The sequence below is a fragment of the Trichogramma pretiosum genome, unplaced genomic scaffold (genome assembly GCF_000599845.2).
Source record: "Trichogramma pretiosum strain Unisexual culture from Peru unplaced genomic scaffold, Tpre_2.0 scaffold122, whole genome shotgun sequence".
In the NCBI taxonomy this organism is placed as follows: Eukaryota; Metazoa; Arthropoda; class Insecta; order Hymenoptera; family Trichogrammatidae; genus Trichogramma; species Trichogramma pretiosum.
In genome coordinates this window covers 192,833-210,389 of record NW_019640796.1, presented here as the reverse complement: position 1 = coordinate 210,389, position 17,557 = coordinate 192,833, and the positions used below count along the sequence as shown (strand labels likewise).

Sequence of the window (17,557 nt, the reverse complement as noted above, 5' to 3'; positions counted from 1 at the left end):
ATACGCGTGCATGCGTCGTTCTCGCTGTTTATGGGTTAAAAGTTTTCTGCGTTAAATTTTACGAAATTAATCGAATCGAGGGAGAGAGAGATAGGGTTGATCAGGAGCGAGTGTCGAGTTGCGTAGCTTAAACCTGGGAGATATCAAGAGGAGCGATAGGAGTAAATTTGCCATATATTTACGGGATTTAGGCAGACGTCTATTTTAATAACAAATCTGAAATGTTCACTTGCAGATTTTCAAATCAAGATACTCGCCACCTAGTGGCCGAGGCTTCAAGTGGTCGCTTCATATTTTGAACACGATTGAAATAAAAAATTCACCAAAGGCAAGTCAATTATGATGTTAACATCTTTTGAAACATTTCACATCGGTATTTTTCGACCATTGTTTCATTGTTAATAATGAGTCGTTTTATCTGGGAATACATAATTTACACACGTGCGCATACGCTGAAACGCCATACGAATATTAACGATAGATATTATGACAGTTGGTAGCAGATGGTGTAGCACGTCGACCACGCCATGCGGTAGCGGTAGCAGGAGTGGCAAATTTTCGATTAAATGTCAACATTTTTTACAATTTACGATTCATATTGAATAGGATTGTATGAGGATTTTATGAGTGCATTTAGTTTTAGAAGGCTGAAAAAATTCCTCGAAGAAATCGTCGCCAAGTTAGAATTTTAAACTAGTTTGAATATTGCGAGGAGCATGTATAAACAGATAAATCGTTAATTTATTTGTAAACAATACGATCATAAACGATTTTGACTTATTTCCTTGGCACACATCATGTTTACGATAAAAACAAATTAGTTTGAATGTTGCCTTTTCCGACGAAACAAGCCATAATACCAAAAGATAAACTTTACTCATTCGATTTCCGTGGTACTAAACAAAAGGATCCATAGTTTAGTAACTACAATGGATAAAAATGAGGAAAAATCCGAGGAAGTTGTTCCTAAAGATAATTCAAGTGAACACGACATTGCTCTTTCAGACGTCAAACAATACGTTTGTGATGTTCGTCATGAGGCATTTACACTAGAATTAAGCTTGATAACACAACGAGACACAATTCAAAATGAACGAAACAATTACACATGCGACAAGTGTGAAAATAAATTTGAGTTCCGAAGTCAGTTAAGTAGACACCAAATATCAGAACACAAAAGTCGCAAGGATTTTTCATGTGACAGTTGCGAAAAGAAATTTGTGAAACAATCGAGTTTGATTATGCACCAAAAATTAGTACACAAAAATCGCGAAGATTTCACATGTAACAAGTGCGAGAAAAAATTTGAAAATAAAACAACGTTACTGAAGCACAAAAAAATATTTCACGAAGTTTTCAAAAATTACTTATGTGAAATGTGCGCCAAAAGATTTGACAATAAACATAGTTTGCTCTTGCACATAAAGACAATACACGATGGTCGCAAAAACTTGGCATGTGATAAATGTGAGCAGAAATTTAGATGGAAATCGGATTTTTTGAAGCATCAAAGGACAATACACTATAGTCGCAACAATTTGGCATGTGATAAATGTGAGAAGAAATTTAAATGGAAATCAGATTTGTTGAAGCACCAAAGTATAGTTCACGATGGTCACAAAGATTTTGCGTGCAACAAGTGCGAAAAGAAATTTGGAAGAAAATCAACTTTGCTTTTCCACCAAAGGACAGTACACGATGGTCGTAAAGAGTTCGCATGTGAGAAGTGTGAGAAGAAATTTACACAAAAAATTAGTTTGCTCCATCACCAAAAGACAGTCCACGAAGGGCACCAAAATTATTCATGCGATATTTGCGAGAAGAAATTTGGAGTAGAATCGAAATTGTTTAGACACCAAAGGACAGTACACGATGGTCGTAAAGATTTTGCATGTGACAAGTGCGTGAAAAAATTTGGGCAAAAAACTAATTTGCTCATCCACCAAAAGGCAGTCCACGAAGGTCGAAAAGATTACCGATGCGACAAGTGCGAGAAAAAATATGGACAAAAAGGGCAATTGATGAGACACATAGCAACAGTCCACGAAGGTCGAAAAGATTATGGATGCGACAAGTGCGAGAAAAAATTTGGGAATCAAAACGCTTGGATGAGACACAATAAAACAGTACACGAGGATCGTAAAAATCATGAATGCGACAAATGTGACAAGAAATTTGGACGTAAGGACCATTTTTTAAGACACCAAAAAACAGTCCATGAAGACCGTAAAGATTTTGCATGTGACAAGTGCGAGAAAAAATTCGGATTGAAACAGACTATGCTTGCTCACCAAATGGCAGTACACGATGGTCGAAGAGATTTCGCATGTGAAAATTGTAAGAAGAAATTTGGATTAAAATCTACTTTGCTCTTACACCAAAGGACAGTACACGAAGGTCAAAAAGATTTTGTATGTGAGAAGTGTGAGAAGAAATTTACACAAAAAATTAGTTTGCTCCGTCACGAAAAGACAATCCACGAAGGTCGTGAAGCGACAGTTGCGAGCAGAAATTTGGAGAAAAATCAAAATTGATTAAACACCAAAAAGCAATTCATGAAGATCGCAAAGATTTCGCATGCGAAGAGTGCAAGAAGAAATTTGGGCAAAAACCGCATTTGCTTTTGTACCAAAAGAAAGTCCACGAGGATCACAAAGATGTGCGAGAAAAAATATGAAAAAAAATGGTAATCGCTCTCACACAAAATGACAGTACACAGATGGTAATCCAGTCTTTATGAATAGTTGGTTGCTCATACGAATTTCTCAAAATCGTTGCAGCCTTATGCTTGGAATAGTTCCTCAGAAAATAGTGTGCAACTCTCCAATCAAATGATAAAATGTGCTAATTTTTTATTAATGTTTAAGTAAAAGCTTGTCTAAAATTTGAATAAAAATTGTGCAAATGTGATTGCACCTTCAAGTATATTTCAATCAGATAACTGCTAATTACTACTCCTCGCATTTTTTGGCTCTAGCCACGATACGAGACCTTAAATCGATTAAACATGGACCATTGAAATATTTTGATACATGAACGGACGGACACTGATTATTTCTGTCAAGTCAGGCGCGGTCGATAGTAAAAATAATTTTTTATTGAAAAAAAACTAACGCAAAAAAGTGCCACTTTTCTTACTACTTTCCACGATTTGAATTATACTTCGACTTTAATTTCCCCGAGTTTTCAGAAATCAACCGTCTCAACCGAGCGGCAAATGATAATCCGCGCGCGGGGCGTCACTTTTTCTAATCCACCACCGAACACGGCATCGAGCGAGAAAGTGAAAAATCTTCGGTACGGATCGATCGATATCGATTTTGACATGTGTTCGCGTCGTATGGCGGGACGTATAATTAGGCGAATGTATCATTCGGATCTTCGGGAGCTTTACCCGATAAGACATGCACGTACATAAGCTCCGATGCCGTATCATAGCTCCGATGTATACATATTATATATAGCCTTTGTTCCGCGAGGTTATATACGTGTATAACGCACGCGGTGATAAGAGCGGCTATATATATACGTACGAACATCGTATATAGCCTAGAGGCAGGAGTTTCTCTATGCTGTGTGTAATGTATACGTATAACTTTTCAATCTCTTCTGTCGTTTATCGCAAATATATAGATAGAGAGAGAGAAAAAGCTCACTGTACATACAGTAGTTTCTTAGCTGCAAGCTCGATGTATGTTTGTGTGGGTGTGTACTTAACGTATTACATTGCGCTCGAGAAAGTCACAAAATCAAAGGGATACATGCACACCTATACATTTACATCTATACGTGTATACACACACACAGAAGCGAGCAGTCCCGAGAGCTGCCACCTGTTGAGAGCTGCTTCGAAAAATTGGCGCGCTCCATGTATATCTTGAAAAAGTACATACCACTACGTATACGGTACAGTGTATATATATCTCCCTCCTCCTCCTCCTCCTCCTTCTTCTCCCCATGGTCGAATAAAAGTCAATCGAGCGTGTTCCCCGGCTGTATATATATCATATCAACAACAAAATATTCGCTTCGATCGTCGCGTCGCTCTTTTTAATACGTGTGCCGCTGCTGCTGGGATCAACTTCAATTTTCGATGACGAACGATCAAGCCTCGTTTATCACTTCTATTTCTCTCTCTCTATCTATCTCGTGCGCACGTCGCATCGGTCTTTTTCCTGCCTTGTGGTCGTCTCGCGCGATGGAATGTCAATTGGAATTTGTCGCGGATGGACCCGAATGAAACGCGATGGATATCGCGTGCGGCAGCAAAAATACGTGTATATATACCGTTAAAAGTCGATTATCGATTTCGCGCGTTATACGGATTAGGAGATAAAAGAAATAATAATTGACGATTTTATTTTCATTTTTCGTCGATGAAACCAGTTTGTTTTGTTGGCTCCGAGACACTTTCTTTTTATCATATATTCTTGTTGGTTCTCGATGAAAATCAATCAGAGGGAAGAGATGAGAATCGATACGGGGGCGGGGGTGAAAAAAAAATAGTATAAGGAAAAGATCGAACACGCAATTTCATCGGTAATCATCCAGAATACACTAATCGGCTTTTTCTCGCTTCCTCTCTCGCGCTCGTTTTCTCTCTTTTCTCTCATCTCCTTCCTCGCTACTCTCTTCCTTCTTCTTTTTTTTTCGAATTCCCGCACGCGCGCGTCAGCCGCAGCAGCAGCAGCACCTCCCGGAGTAAGCCGATTTTACCACTAACTTTCCACTCGACTAGGTGTCGTTTAATGGCGCGCTCCGCCTATATATAGATAGATAGATGGTAAGCTGGCGATGGTCGAAAAAAGAATCAAGTCGACCGGAACACGCCCGATTGTGTGTAATTCTCTCGCGATCACCCGCGTTGTAAACTGCGTCGCGAGCACGTGGAACGATCACTTTTTTCCCTCTCTTTTCTCTTTTTCTCTGTATACCATTGCATTTATATATGGCGTTAGAAAATTATCATCAACGATCATTACGGCTGCGGCAATATGTCGCGGCTCGCCCTTTATTTTAAAGCCTTCGATCGTTAAATCTCGGTTGGCTGGTGTACACATTATTACGCTATACTATAATTTTGCATTTTCACGCAATTCCGTTTCTATAATACCTATAAGACGTTATACAGTAATATATATAATATAGAAAGCTCGTCGGCGAGGGCTTATATGCACGAGGACTTCCGCTCGTTTGAGCGCAGTTTGCTGCTACGACGGGCGCACTCACACACACGTATAGAGAGAGAGAAGCAGCTCTCACCTAAGTCTCATTACTTCCGACAATTTTCCGCCGCTCACTCGACGAATCCCTAAACTGTTGCGCTCGTCGTATACGCGTGTGTATATACGGTACTTATCGAGGGAGAATGGCACACACACCGAACTGGCAATGCTTTTCTATAATATGTATATTATATACTTCATCGAAGTAATTAACGAGCTTATGCAGAAGCTTATTATTTATTTTATAATATCGTTGTGACGCGTAACAGGCCGAAATAAGACGGTTTTTCTTGTATTTTTTTTTTCCGCCAGCGGTAATTCGGATTATGCTCTCTCTCTCTCTCGGGAAGAACACGCCATTCGCCTTCGCCCGCAGACTCTCCGACTCTCTCTCGGAAAATTGTCGGAAGTAATGAGACTCTACGGGGGCTAGGCGGACTGCTGCTGCTCGTCGAGCCTCGAGTATATAGCCGCGCGGCACACAACTCTGTGTATGTGTGTGTGCACTCAACGAGCGGAAGTCGTTGTCGTAGTTATACGCCTATCTCTCTAGCTCTCTTTTATACATTCCGTACACGCACTACTCGCACACACACACACACACACATACACATACACACGGAGGCGAATGGAAAACGAGATGACGAAAAACGAGCCTAGGCAAAGTGTGCAAACAAGCCAAGTTGCTCTCTATATGCGTCTCTGTGCCGTACTACAGAAAACTTGTTTAATAGGATGAGTAAACGAACGACGATTATTTCGCGACACGACGAGTTTATTGTTTTAACTTATATATATGTACTCACGCACATACACACATATACAATTTTAATTATGAATAAAGCTCCCTCTCCCCTCGCACAATCAACGCCACTTCTTCGCCTATGATTTTTTTTTGCTGCTGCTGCTTTTTTGCTTTATTCAATTCATATCTTCGGTTAATTATTTCAAAGGATAAGGAGAGAGAGAGAGAGAGAGCTAGAAAGCGAGTGAGAGAGAGCAGTAAGATGAAATAACCCGAGCTTTCGCAGTTGAGAGTCGAGCAATTTCATTTGACTCGAGCTTGCGGCTGACTTTGAGGCTTACCACTTCTATCGCCTTCGTAGCCTCCACCCACCCCCCCTCGACTCACCTGAGTAGCAGCGTAAAGCAGTTGAAGTAGCAGCAGCAGCACTGCGAACTCCACTTTCATTATGTGCTACGCGATTCGTTTTTACGCAAGTGTTCCTTTTTTATTTTCTTGCCTTTAAACGCTCGACGGCTCTCAAACACTCTCAAACACACGTTTATACGCCCACACTCGTATATATATACGTATAATTCAGGCCAGACAATCTTTGCCAGCTCGCACGCGGGCCGCCCACGCAACGGAACAATTGTCCTAATTAATTGACTTTCATCGATCGACGCTTTCCTATTATTGCTCTCGCGTGTGTCCATGTGTGTGCGTGCGCGCGCGCGATGTACATATATACGTGTTTCGTGTTTTGACATTTATGAGCGAGATTGAATCTCCTTACTCTCTCTCTCTCTCTCTCTATGTTTCTATTTTCGATTCAAACTGCGCAACTATAGCGCAGGCTTTATTAATTTTTATCGGGCACGAAATTAGCAATCGAAAGGAGCTATGGCTGGAAGCGAAGAAAAATTAAACAACAACAGTCCGATGCAATCGAGAGTTTTTATCGTATCCCGGGATCGTATCCGTGCGCGGACTGAAATTGATTTTTGTTTATTTGTTTATATTTATCTTTTTTTTTAGTTAGTTTGTTTGTTTGTTTGAAATTCGAGTAACTAGCTACTGTTAATCATGCAGGATTTATAACGAAAATTTTTATGAATTTCCGATATAGCCTCGATCGGTTTCGTGCAGCGTGTGTACCGATGTATTATTCAACGTATACGTAAGCCGCGCGCTGTTGAGCTACTATTGGAGAGAGAGAAAAAAAATTGGCTATTTACAGCAAATGTTTAACCCAATTTGATGCAACATTTGTTTTCCCAGAGAGCCCGACAGTACACACGAACGGCACACAAGTACACACACACACATATACAAAAAGAAGAAGGATGAGATATATCGTTTATCGGGCAATAATAGTGTCTCCGTCTTTTTTCTCCCTCTCTATCTCTCTCTCTAGACGAGTGTGTGCAGCTTTATAATTCGAGCTTCAGGGTCGAACGTATTTGCTCGTCGAGCGCCCGGCAGATTCAACCGTTGCCTACGCGCTGTACGAGCTTCCTCGCACATGATATACACGTGTCCGGGCAATCTCACTGTTAACTTGGACCTGACCCTCCCCGCTTTATTATCGTCAACTTGAAACTATCTCGTATCGAAATGTAGATATAGTATAATTTATTAAAAATGCGTAATTTAATCTTAAGTGGACCCAGTACCATCGAGTTTATATGCTGATCTTTACTATTTTGCACGGTGGTATTTGGGAAAATAGTACAAAGCCATCTATTGGATGATCGTGGTACTAGGCTTTTGTACACTGTATTTTTTCACCGGAGCTCTGGAAATAACCGCAATAGCAGTACAAGTTATTCTTTCGTCATAAAAAAGAGAAAACTCGCAACTTAGACTCGAGCAAACGACTTTTTCTACTCTGTCTTGATAATAGTATCCACTTGAAGCTGATTTTCGGCAATTTTATCGATTTTCAATGATTTTAACGTATAAATTTCATTGTGAAATTTGTTCTAACCATAGAAAGTCTTGAACGATATATTTTAAAAAACAATTTGTATCGTTCCGATTCACGCTATTGCACACGCACAGTTCGGGCGATGTAAGTACTATACTATGTACGTCAATCTGAAAGATATGTAGTTAATAACAGCACGTAGTTCATATGAGATATAATCATATAGGCAACATTTATATTGAAACTTCAGAAAAACATCTATATTAGTATCTATGCATGTTTATACATATTTACAATTGTCGTGAAAAAAGGAGCAATTTCCGTTTTTTACTTCGCACTGATGATATGCACGCTATTCTCTGAAGAACTATAGTCAGAGCATATAAGTACAATAAAATCGAAACAGTCGTATATGAAAAATAAATTATTCGTAAAATTCTTATTTTGTACATCTTTTTGCATATTCACGGGCAAATATTTTGCCCTTAATGCCCAAATTTCTTCTTGCACTCTTCGCATGCATCTTCGTGAATTGCTTTTTGGTGTTTAATCAATTTTGATTTTTCTCCAAATTTCTGCTCGCAACTGTCGCTTTACGACCTTCGTGGACTGTTTTTTGGTGACGGAGCAAACTAATTTTTTGTGTAAATTTCTTTTCACACTTCTCACATGCGAAATCTTTGCGACCATCATGGATTATCCTTTTATGGGCTAGCAAAGTCGCCTTTTGTGAAAATTTCTTTTCACACTTGTCGCACACATAATCTTTGCGAGCCTCATGTATCGTTTTTTGGTGTCTTATCAAGCTGCCTTGAAATCCAAATTTCATCTCGCACTTGTCGCATGCGAAGTCTTTGTGACCTTCGTGCACTGTTTTTTGGTGGGAGAGCAAAAAGCATTTATATGCAAATTTCTTATCGCACTTATCACACGCGTGATCTTTCCGACCATCGTGGACTATCTTTTTGTGGTCAAACAAATTCGATTTGTGTCCAAATTTTCTGTCGCACTTGTCGCATGCGAAAACTTTCTCACCTTTGTGTACTGTCTTTTGGTGCTTCAAATAATCTGATTTAACTTCAAATTCCTTCTCGCACTTGTCGCATGCAAAATTTTTACGATCTTTATGAACTGTTTTTATGTGGCTTAGCAAATTTGATCTTTGTCCAAATTTTTTCTCACACTTGTCACATGCGTAGTCCTTACGACCCTCATGGACTGTTTTTTGATGCAAATGCAAATGCGATTTATATCCAAATTTCTTTTCACAATTGTCGCATGCGAAATCTTTGCAACTTTCATGAACTGTCTTTATGTGCATTACCAAAGCTGATTTTTGTCCAAATTTCTTCTCGCATATGTCACATACGTAATCTTTGTGACCTTCATGAACTGTTTTTTGATGTATGAGCAAATTCGATTTTTGTCCAAATTTCTTTTCGCATTTGTTACATACGTAATCTTTGTGACCTTCATGAACTGTTTTTTGATGCATGAGCAAATTTGATTTTTGTCCAAATTTCTTTTCGCATTTGTTACATACGAAATATTTACGACCTTTGTGTACACTCTGTTTGTGCAGAAGCAAATTCGATTTTTGTTCAAAAGTTTTTTCACACTTGTCGTATGGGTAATCTTTTCGACCTTCGTGTACCGTTTTCAGATGGGAGAGCAAATGCGATTTTTTTCTAAATTTCTCCCCGCACCTGTCACATGCCAAATTTTCGCGACTATCGTGCATTGTCTTTATGTGCGACAGCAAACTGTGTTTAGTATCAAATCTCTTCGCGCACATTTCACATAAGTAATTTTTGAAAATTTCGTGAAATATTTTTTTGTGCTTCAGTAAAGTTGATTTATTTTCAAATTTTTTCTCGCACTTGTTACATGTGAAATCTTTGTGATCTTTGTGTGCTAATTTTTTATGCGTAATCAAACTCGATTTTTTCTCAAATTTTTTCTCGCATTGATCACATGCAAAATCTTTGCAGCTTTTGTGATCTGATACTTGGTGTCTACTCAAATGACTTCGGAACTCAAATTTCTTCTCGCATTTGGTACAAGCGTAATTTTTTTGATTATTGTGACTAATGTCTCGATGGGTTTTCATGATCGATTCTAGTCCAAATGCCTCCTGGCCAATATCAAAAATGTCTTTTTTTTTGTCTGAAACAACAATGTCGTGCTTACTTAAATGATCATTTGAGATAGCTTGTTCGGTTTTATTCTTACCATCATCCATTTTGTTGCCTAAATCAATGGATTCTTCTGTTTAATACAACGGAAATTGAATGAGATCTCTGGGATTAGGACTTGTTTCACTAGAAAATACAATTTTAGAACTAATTTGTTTTTACTATAAACACGATCAATGTATTCGAGTAACGACCTCAAATCTGTTTGTAAACATATCTGTTTACACTTAAGTTACTGATTTAATTGTTTATGTGTTATATTACATCAACCATGATAGTTCAAAAAAATGAAATTGATACGAAGTATGTACTTTTGAAGAATACATTGAAAATTGAAAATTCTGAAATTTTTAGCACTCAGTGAATGTGAAAAAAATTATTGAAATGTGATTTTTCAGGTAAAATTTGGTGAAAAATTCGGATTTGTTATCAAAAATCACATTCATAAGATAAAAAGCCATTAAAAATCTAAAATAGCATAAAAGTCAAAAAATGAATGTATTCATCTCCATTGATATTGACAAAATTGAAATATTAATCAATATATCAAAAGAAACCATTTGAAAGCGTATTAGAATATAATCTCTAATGATAAATCATCATGAATTATCGTATTTGTTACTGCGCGCGGAAAATGATTTCGACGAGCCATCTTGAAGTACTCTATATTCAATGGCACATTATAAATGAAGAGTGCCAAGTCCCCGCGCAAACTTTCATACAACACTTGGTTGAGGCTGTTGATTTTTTTGAACTCGGAAAATTACATTCTAAACATTAAAATAAGATTCGTGGATTGGTAAAAGTACTAAGGAGCAGATTATAACAATAAAGAAAGCTTCTAATAATTTTAAGGAATGTTGAAAACACTAATTGTTTTTTATTAAATTAATAAATGATTTTTACATTGATTTTTTTGGTCAGAACATATCGCTATTTTTTATTATTTTTTTTATTTTTATAAATTTATGAAAATCCATTACGCGAGATTCAACGAAAATCTAGAAGCCAACAAAGCGCTTGCCCAATTCACAGCTTCAAACAAGACGTTAAAAACTCTCGGCTGCTAGATTCATAAAGTACTAACTACTAAGTAGCAATGAAGTAGTAATTAGCATAAGTACGCGTAGTCTGGTTCAAAATTAAAACGCCACCACAAGCAAAGGTGAAATGATAGTCAACAGCACAAGGCTCTATTTAATAAGCATATTGGCACAAGTTTTATTGAAACTTTCGAAAAAACATCTTTATGAGTATCCATGCAAGTTTATAGATTTTTACAATTGTCATTAAAAGAAAAGGGCTTTACCATTATACTTCACCGATAGCACACGCTATTCTCTAAGGCACTATTCAGAGTGACTCAGATACTATTCTGACAGACTTGTTCAGATGAACAAGAAATTATTTATAAAATTATTATTTTGTACATATTTTTGCATATTCACGTGCAAAAACTTTACCCTCAGGAACAAATCACGTGTGAGGAGTAAAATAGCGTATGAAAAAATGTTATTGCATTTATTACATTCGTAATCTTAACGAACTTCAAGAATTGTCTGATATACGTTTCCTGCGAATTAAATGGACTGTTGCTTAGTTGTGTTTAATCGGTTTGTATGTTTAGTGAGTGATAAAATTATTTTCATCCTTTTATAACCTTCGTGGACCACCTGTTCATCAAAGAGGAAATTTTATTTTTGGTCAAATACCTTGTCATCGTATGCGTGATCTCTCTGACCATAGTGTGCTGTCGTTTGGTGCTTCAATAAATCTGATTGAACTCCAAACTTCTGCTCGCAATTTACACATTCTAAATCCTTACCACCTTCATGAATTGCTTTTTGGTGGTAGAACAAATGCGTTTTTTGTCGAAATACTTTTTCTCACTTGTCGCAAGCAAAATCTTTTTGACCTTCGTGTACTGCTTTCTGGTGTCTAATCAAATTCCCTTTTTTTCCAAATTTCTTTTCACATTTGTCGCATGCAAAATCTTTGTGACCGTCATGCACTGTCTTTTGGTGTTTGATCAAATTTCCCCCTTCGCCAAATTTTTTCTCGCATTTGTCGCATGGGTATTCTTTTCGACCTTCGTGGACCGTCTTTTGGTGTTTGATCAAATTGCCCCTTTCCCCAAATTCCCTCTCGCACTTATCGCATGGGTATTCTTTTCGACCTTCATGGACCGTTTTTTGGTGTTTGAGCAAATGCTTTTTTTGTCCATATTTTTTCTCGCACTTGTCGCATGTGTGATCTCTGCGACCTTCGTGCACTGTCATTTTGTGGAAGAACAAATGCGGTTTTTGTCCAAATACTTTCTCGCACTTGTCGCATGCGTAGTCCTTGCGACCCTCGTGGACGATTTTTTGGTGCAAACGCAAATGATGATTATATCCGTATTTCTTTTCACACTTGTCACATGCAAAATCTTTGCGACTTTCATGTACCGTTTTTTGGTGTTTGAGCAAATAATCTTTTTGTCCATATTTCTTCTCACACTTGTCGCATGGGTAATCTTTGCGACCATCGTGTATTAATATTTGGTGCTTCAACAGATGTGATTTCCGCCCAAATTTCTTTTCGCACCTATCACATGCGAAATCTCTGTGACCATCGTGTATTATCTTTACGTGAGTGATTAAACTCCTTTTATTTCCGAATCTCTTCGCACAATTTTCGCATAAGTAATCTTTGAAAACTTCGTGGAATATTTTTTTGTGATTTAATAAATTTGACTTATTTTCAAATTTCCTCTCACACTTGTGGCACGAGAAATCTTTTCGATCTTTGTGCACTAATTTTTGGTGCGTAAACAAACTAGTTTTTTTCACGAATTTTTTCTCGCACTTGTCGCATGCAAAATCTTTGCGGCCGTTGTGTACTGATATTTGGTGTCTACTCAAATGACTTCGAAACTCAAATTTTTCTTCGCACTTATCACATGCGTAACCTTTTTGATGATTGCGAATTGTATCTCGATGTGTTATTAGGCTCGATTCTAGTGTAAATGTTGAATTATCTTTCGAAACAACTTCTTCGGATTTTTTCTCACTTTTATCCATTTTGCTGCCTAAACTAATGGATCGTTCTATCCACGAAAATTGATTGAATTGAATTTATGTTATGGCTTGTTTCACCGAGAAAGTCTGAATTCAAACTAATTTATTTTTAATATAAACATGATCAATGTAATCGGATAACGACATCAAATCCGTTTGTAATCATACGGTTTATAATTAAGCTACTGATATATTTGTTTATATATTATTCTTACAATATTTAAATCAGTTTAAAATTCTAACTGTGTGACTATTTTTTTAAAGTAGTTATTTTAAAAAATTTACTATAATAATTGCTATAATTTACAACTTACACCCTTGAAAATACTGAAAGTTACATCGATAAAGAGCAAAAAACGAAATATCACGCCGCATAAGGGTGGTGATCTATTTTTTAACTACTTTTGTAAAAAATGTTAGTCTTTTACGCTCATATTTCTACATATGACATATGACACAAAATGTAATAAAAACCCATGATCATATGCTGATTTTTTCATTGATGCCAATGAAAGGGATGGAATTATGAAACTCATTGCTTCTATAAAAAATAATGTCATAAATGCAGCTAACAGTTATGAAAATTATAGACTCTACGATAATTGTGCGATAATTCGGGTTAAAAAATCGCTATCCCCTGTAAAAGCTGTGATTATTTCTTGATTAGGCAGACTTGATAATTTATTAGCATAAATTGAAAAATCAACACAGGGCAAAAACGTTACTTTTGATGTGCAGTATCTTTTTTGCTAATGATAACCGATTATATAATATTGTCTCTTCACTCATGTTTAATCATAAGCATCTAGAAAACAACATCGCCAAAAAAATTAACTTTTTTTATTACGATAATGAAGTTAATTTATTTCGAGTCCTTGTAATCGACATTAGATGTCTCATGTTATTGAATCAGTTCCCGCAAGTGGCGCGAAAATTTGTAGTTTTTCTATATATACTTCCTGCGAAATGTGTCAAAATAAGACATTAGATTTGTATCTATTAAAGTTACCGATTGTTACTAGTTCGTATTTGCCAGGCGCAATTTCGATCACTGATATTTGCTACTTACTACTCGCACGTAGAATTGCTTGGCCTTGACTTGACCAAGCCACCGTACAAGGCCCGCCTTCGAGTCCGCCAATTCTACTGTTCCGGTACAAAGTAGCAACATTCGGTAATAAAATAACGCCTGATTAAAACCGAACAAATGACAACTGAGGTATAAATAGGAACAAACCTAATTTCTTTTTGTTAAATATCAATATAACACTTCGATAGCGATAACGATTTTTCTTTGTCAACTACAGCCACACTTGAAAAAATGTAAAAACAACTGTGTTCGCTCACGAGTAATTGCTAAAACTGGTGTTTATACCACATTATATTAAAATGTAGTATACTACTCGAGAAAAGTCGGTGCTACATACGTATAGAGACGCCTGTATTTCGTTCGTATTATAAAGGTACGGCGCGTGTATCAGCTAATTGCGAATGAGCGAACAAAAACAGGGGCTAGTTCAACGATATCTTCATTTTCTTGCATTTATAGATATTGCATAAAGCACATAATATATAGATACGCATCGCTTCGACTTGCGTTCGATGTTCATTAGAATTAGAATTAAATAAGAAATTTCGAGCAAATTGAAACATCAAAAATTTGTCCACGACACTTAATTTTATTTTGTATACTAGAATGCGTTTCTCGCTTTACGAATTTTACTTACACTATCCTCAGGCAGCAGTGGAAGAGCATCTTGGAATCCAGCTGCAACAGAAAAATCGATCGCAAACGTTAGTACTGTATAAAATACGAATCATCAAAGTTTGTAATAGAAAACAGCATCTCGTTCCGTTCAGCCCCTCAAAGTCATTTTTCGTACTCCAGCCTAAATCTCTGTAATTGAGAATTGTATTATTAAGACGACGACGACGAAAATAATCAAATTTTCCGTACACAGCGCATATATACCTCTCCCGCTCTCGCGCAAATAATTGACAAACAAGCGCCAGCCAAGAAAACGTTAACGATGTAAATTATGGAAAAGTTTCGCGAGTTCTCTCTCGCGAGTAATATGTGCATAAATTATCCGCAAGACGAGAAGAGGGCAAAACGACGACGACGAGGCACGTCGACTTCAGAGTCGTCTTTAGTCGTCGCGCAAGGCGAACTTCTCAAGGCCTCGAGCTTATGCTATATATGTATGTATAAGTGCAGTAAGTATACGCGTGCTGCTGCAAACAGAGTAGTAGTAGTACCGCACAGAGAGCGAGAAATACAATACGAGCGCGAGCTCGAGTAACTTTCACTTTCACAGAGAGAGAGAGAGAGAAAAAAAAAGGGAACATCCCAGAGCATCGCTGCCTCTAATATTATATATACGGGTATAATGCAATATCCGCGTATTATTACTCGACGCGCAAAATCTTAAAGTGCGTCGAATGCGCTCGTTTGTGTGACTCTCGGCACCTTTGTACACGTGCGCGCTTACTACTACATTCTATATATACGATATAGCATGTACAGCAGCTTTACAAGTTTAAACTAGAAAACTTGCGTTACAAGAGAGAGAGAAAACAACGACGATGCACCGAGCTATATACGTATACGACAGCTAAGAGAATCGTTTTGAATTCGATCTCGTGCCAAGTGTGTATACGTGCGATATCGAGTAATAGAAAGATAAAAGTTTGTAAGCGTTTTATGATGTATTATTATACGGGAGTAAATTAGCAATAATGGATATCGTACGACTATCTTAATTAATATAAAATATGTAGCAATATATTGGCATCTTTCTCCACACAAATCAGACCTGTACTCGAGCGCGTTATCAGAAGTTCAAAAATTCACATTGATTGCATGCTACCTATCCAGATCCAATGAGCAATCCCAACACATTTATTTCGCAGGTACATTCGAACCATCGCTTTTTAAAGAGTAGACCTATTTTTTTAAAATTATTTTATTTATTCGATTCGATCGGATACGGTGACTAATTTCACTACTACTATCACGTATATAATAAGATTATGTAACCTATCGGTGAGGAATCAGAGTTATGCTTCTCTTTTGTGTTAATTTTTCTTTGTGCCATACGATGTGTAAGCTAATTGTGAATGAATGACATTTTCAATACAATTTTGTCGTAGTTTTAAAGACATTCGTACACCTGTATGTACATTAAAGCACATAACTGCGTGTATAGCTAGTCAACGTTGGAGGGGGTAAGGTATCGCGTAGGAGCTACAACAATCGCAGGACCCATTTAGCTATTATTACAAGTAGTGCGTATTCAGTCGCTATCGAGTAGCCGAATTCCTGCGCTGAGCAAGTGTTTGCGAATTGGTGCGCATTCGAGGATTAGCGTTGGCTACACGAGGCGTATAACCTCAAATAACTTTTCAGTATACATTGTGAAAAATTATTGGGAATACACATAATCCTGAAATTGATGGAAGGCGACAGTGACCTAGTTAGGTAAAAATTTATGTGTGTTACACCGCTATCATAATTTTTGGAGCGAATCCTTATTAAATTAGATTCTTCTTTAGGGTTAAAGATGAGCCGGTTGATACATGGACGACCGCAGACGATGATTATGTTTTCGATCCGGTGGAATCTTGCAAAGCCGAAAACTTCGAAACATTACCGCTTCATGAATCGTCGGTGAGTCTAACGTTTATCGAATGTTTTCCGTTAATTGATCACTAGAATCATGCCTGCAATTTTCATTTTTAGGCAATGAACGTAAATGAGGTTATGGCGTTACAAAAAAATTCGGATGAAAAAATTTTCATAGATTTCGAGTGCAAAGACGTTAAACCTGAAGTGAAGTCTTCGTCGACAAACAAGTGCAAAACTGAGTACTCAAGTTGTCTGCCTATTGTGAAAATAGAAAACGAAAATGAGACCGATGACAGGAATGAACATATATTAATTCGCGGTGCAGTCCACAGTCGCAACAAACTCTTTGGGTGTGACATTTGTTATAAACAATTTCGACAAAAAAGTCAACTCAAAACTCACGTAAATTCAGTTCATTATCGTATGAAACCCTTCGAATGTAAAATTTGTCATAAATCATTTGGAGTAAAAGGAGCACTCAAAAGACACATAAAATCAGTACATAATTGTAGCAAACCTTTCGAGTGTGAGATTTGTCACAAATCATTTGGACAAAAATGTACGCTAAAAACTCACATAAATGCAGTACATGATGGGAGAAAACCCTTCGAATGTGAGATTTGTCACAAATCATTTCGACGAAAATGTCAGCTCACCACTCACACGAGTGCAGTACATTTGCGGAGCAAACCCTTTGGGTGTGACATTTGTTATAAACAATTTCGACAAAAAAGTCAACTCAAAACTCACGTAAATTCAGTTCATTTTCGTATGAAACCCTTCGAATGTAAAATTT

At 37.3% G+C, this 17,557-nt stretch overlaps 1 protein-coding gene across 2 annotated transcripts in view; it reads right to left on the bottom strand.

The window, feature by feature from the left end:
• LOC106656361 (5-hydroxytryptamine receptor 1-like) overlaps positions 1–17,557 on the bottom strand; it is a 206,895-nt gene that overhangs the window by 143,474 nt on the left and 45,864 nt on the right. For both annotated transcript variants that reach the window (XM_023458083.1, XM_014377306.2), the window contains one exon: positions 14,861–14,901. In XM_023458083.1, the coding sequence (XP_023313851.1) occupies positions 14,861–14,901 (41 nt within the window). The remainder of the gene's footprint in view (positions 1–14,860; positions 14,902–17,557) is intronic.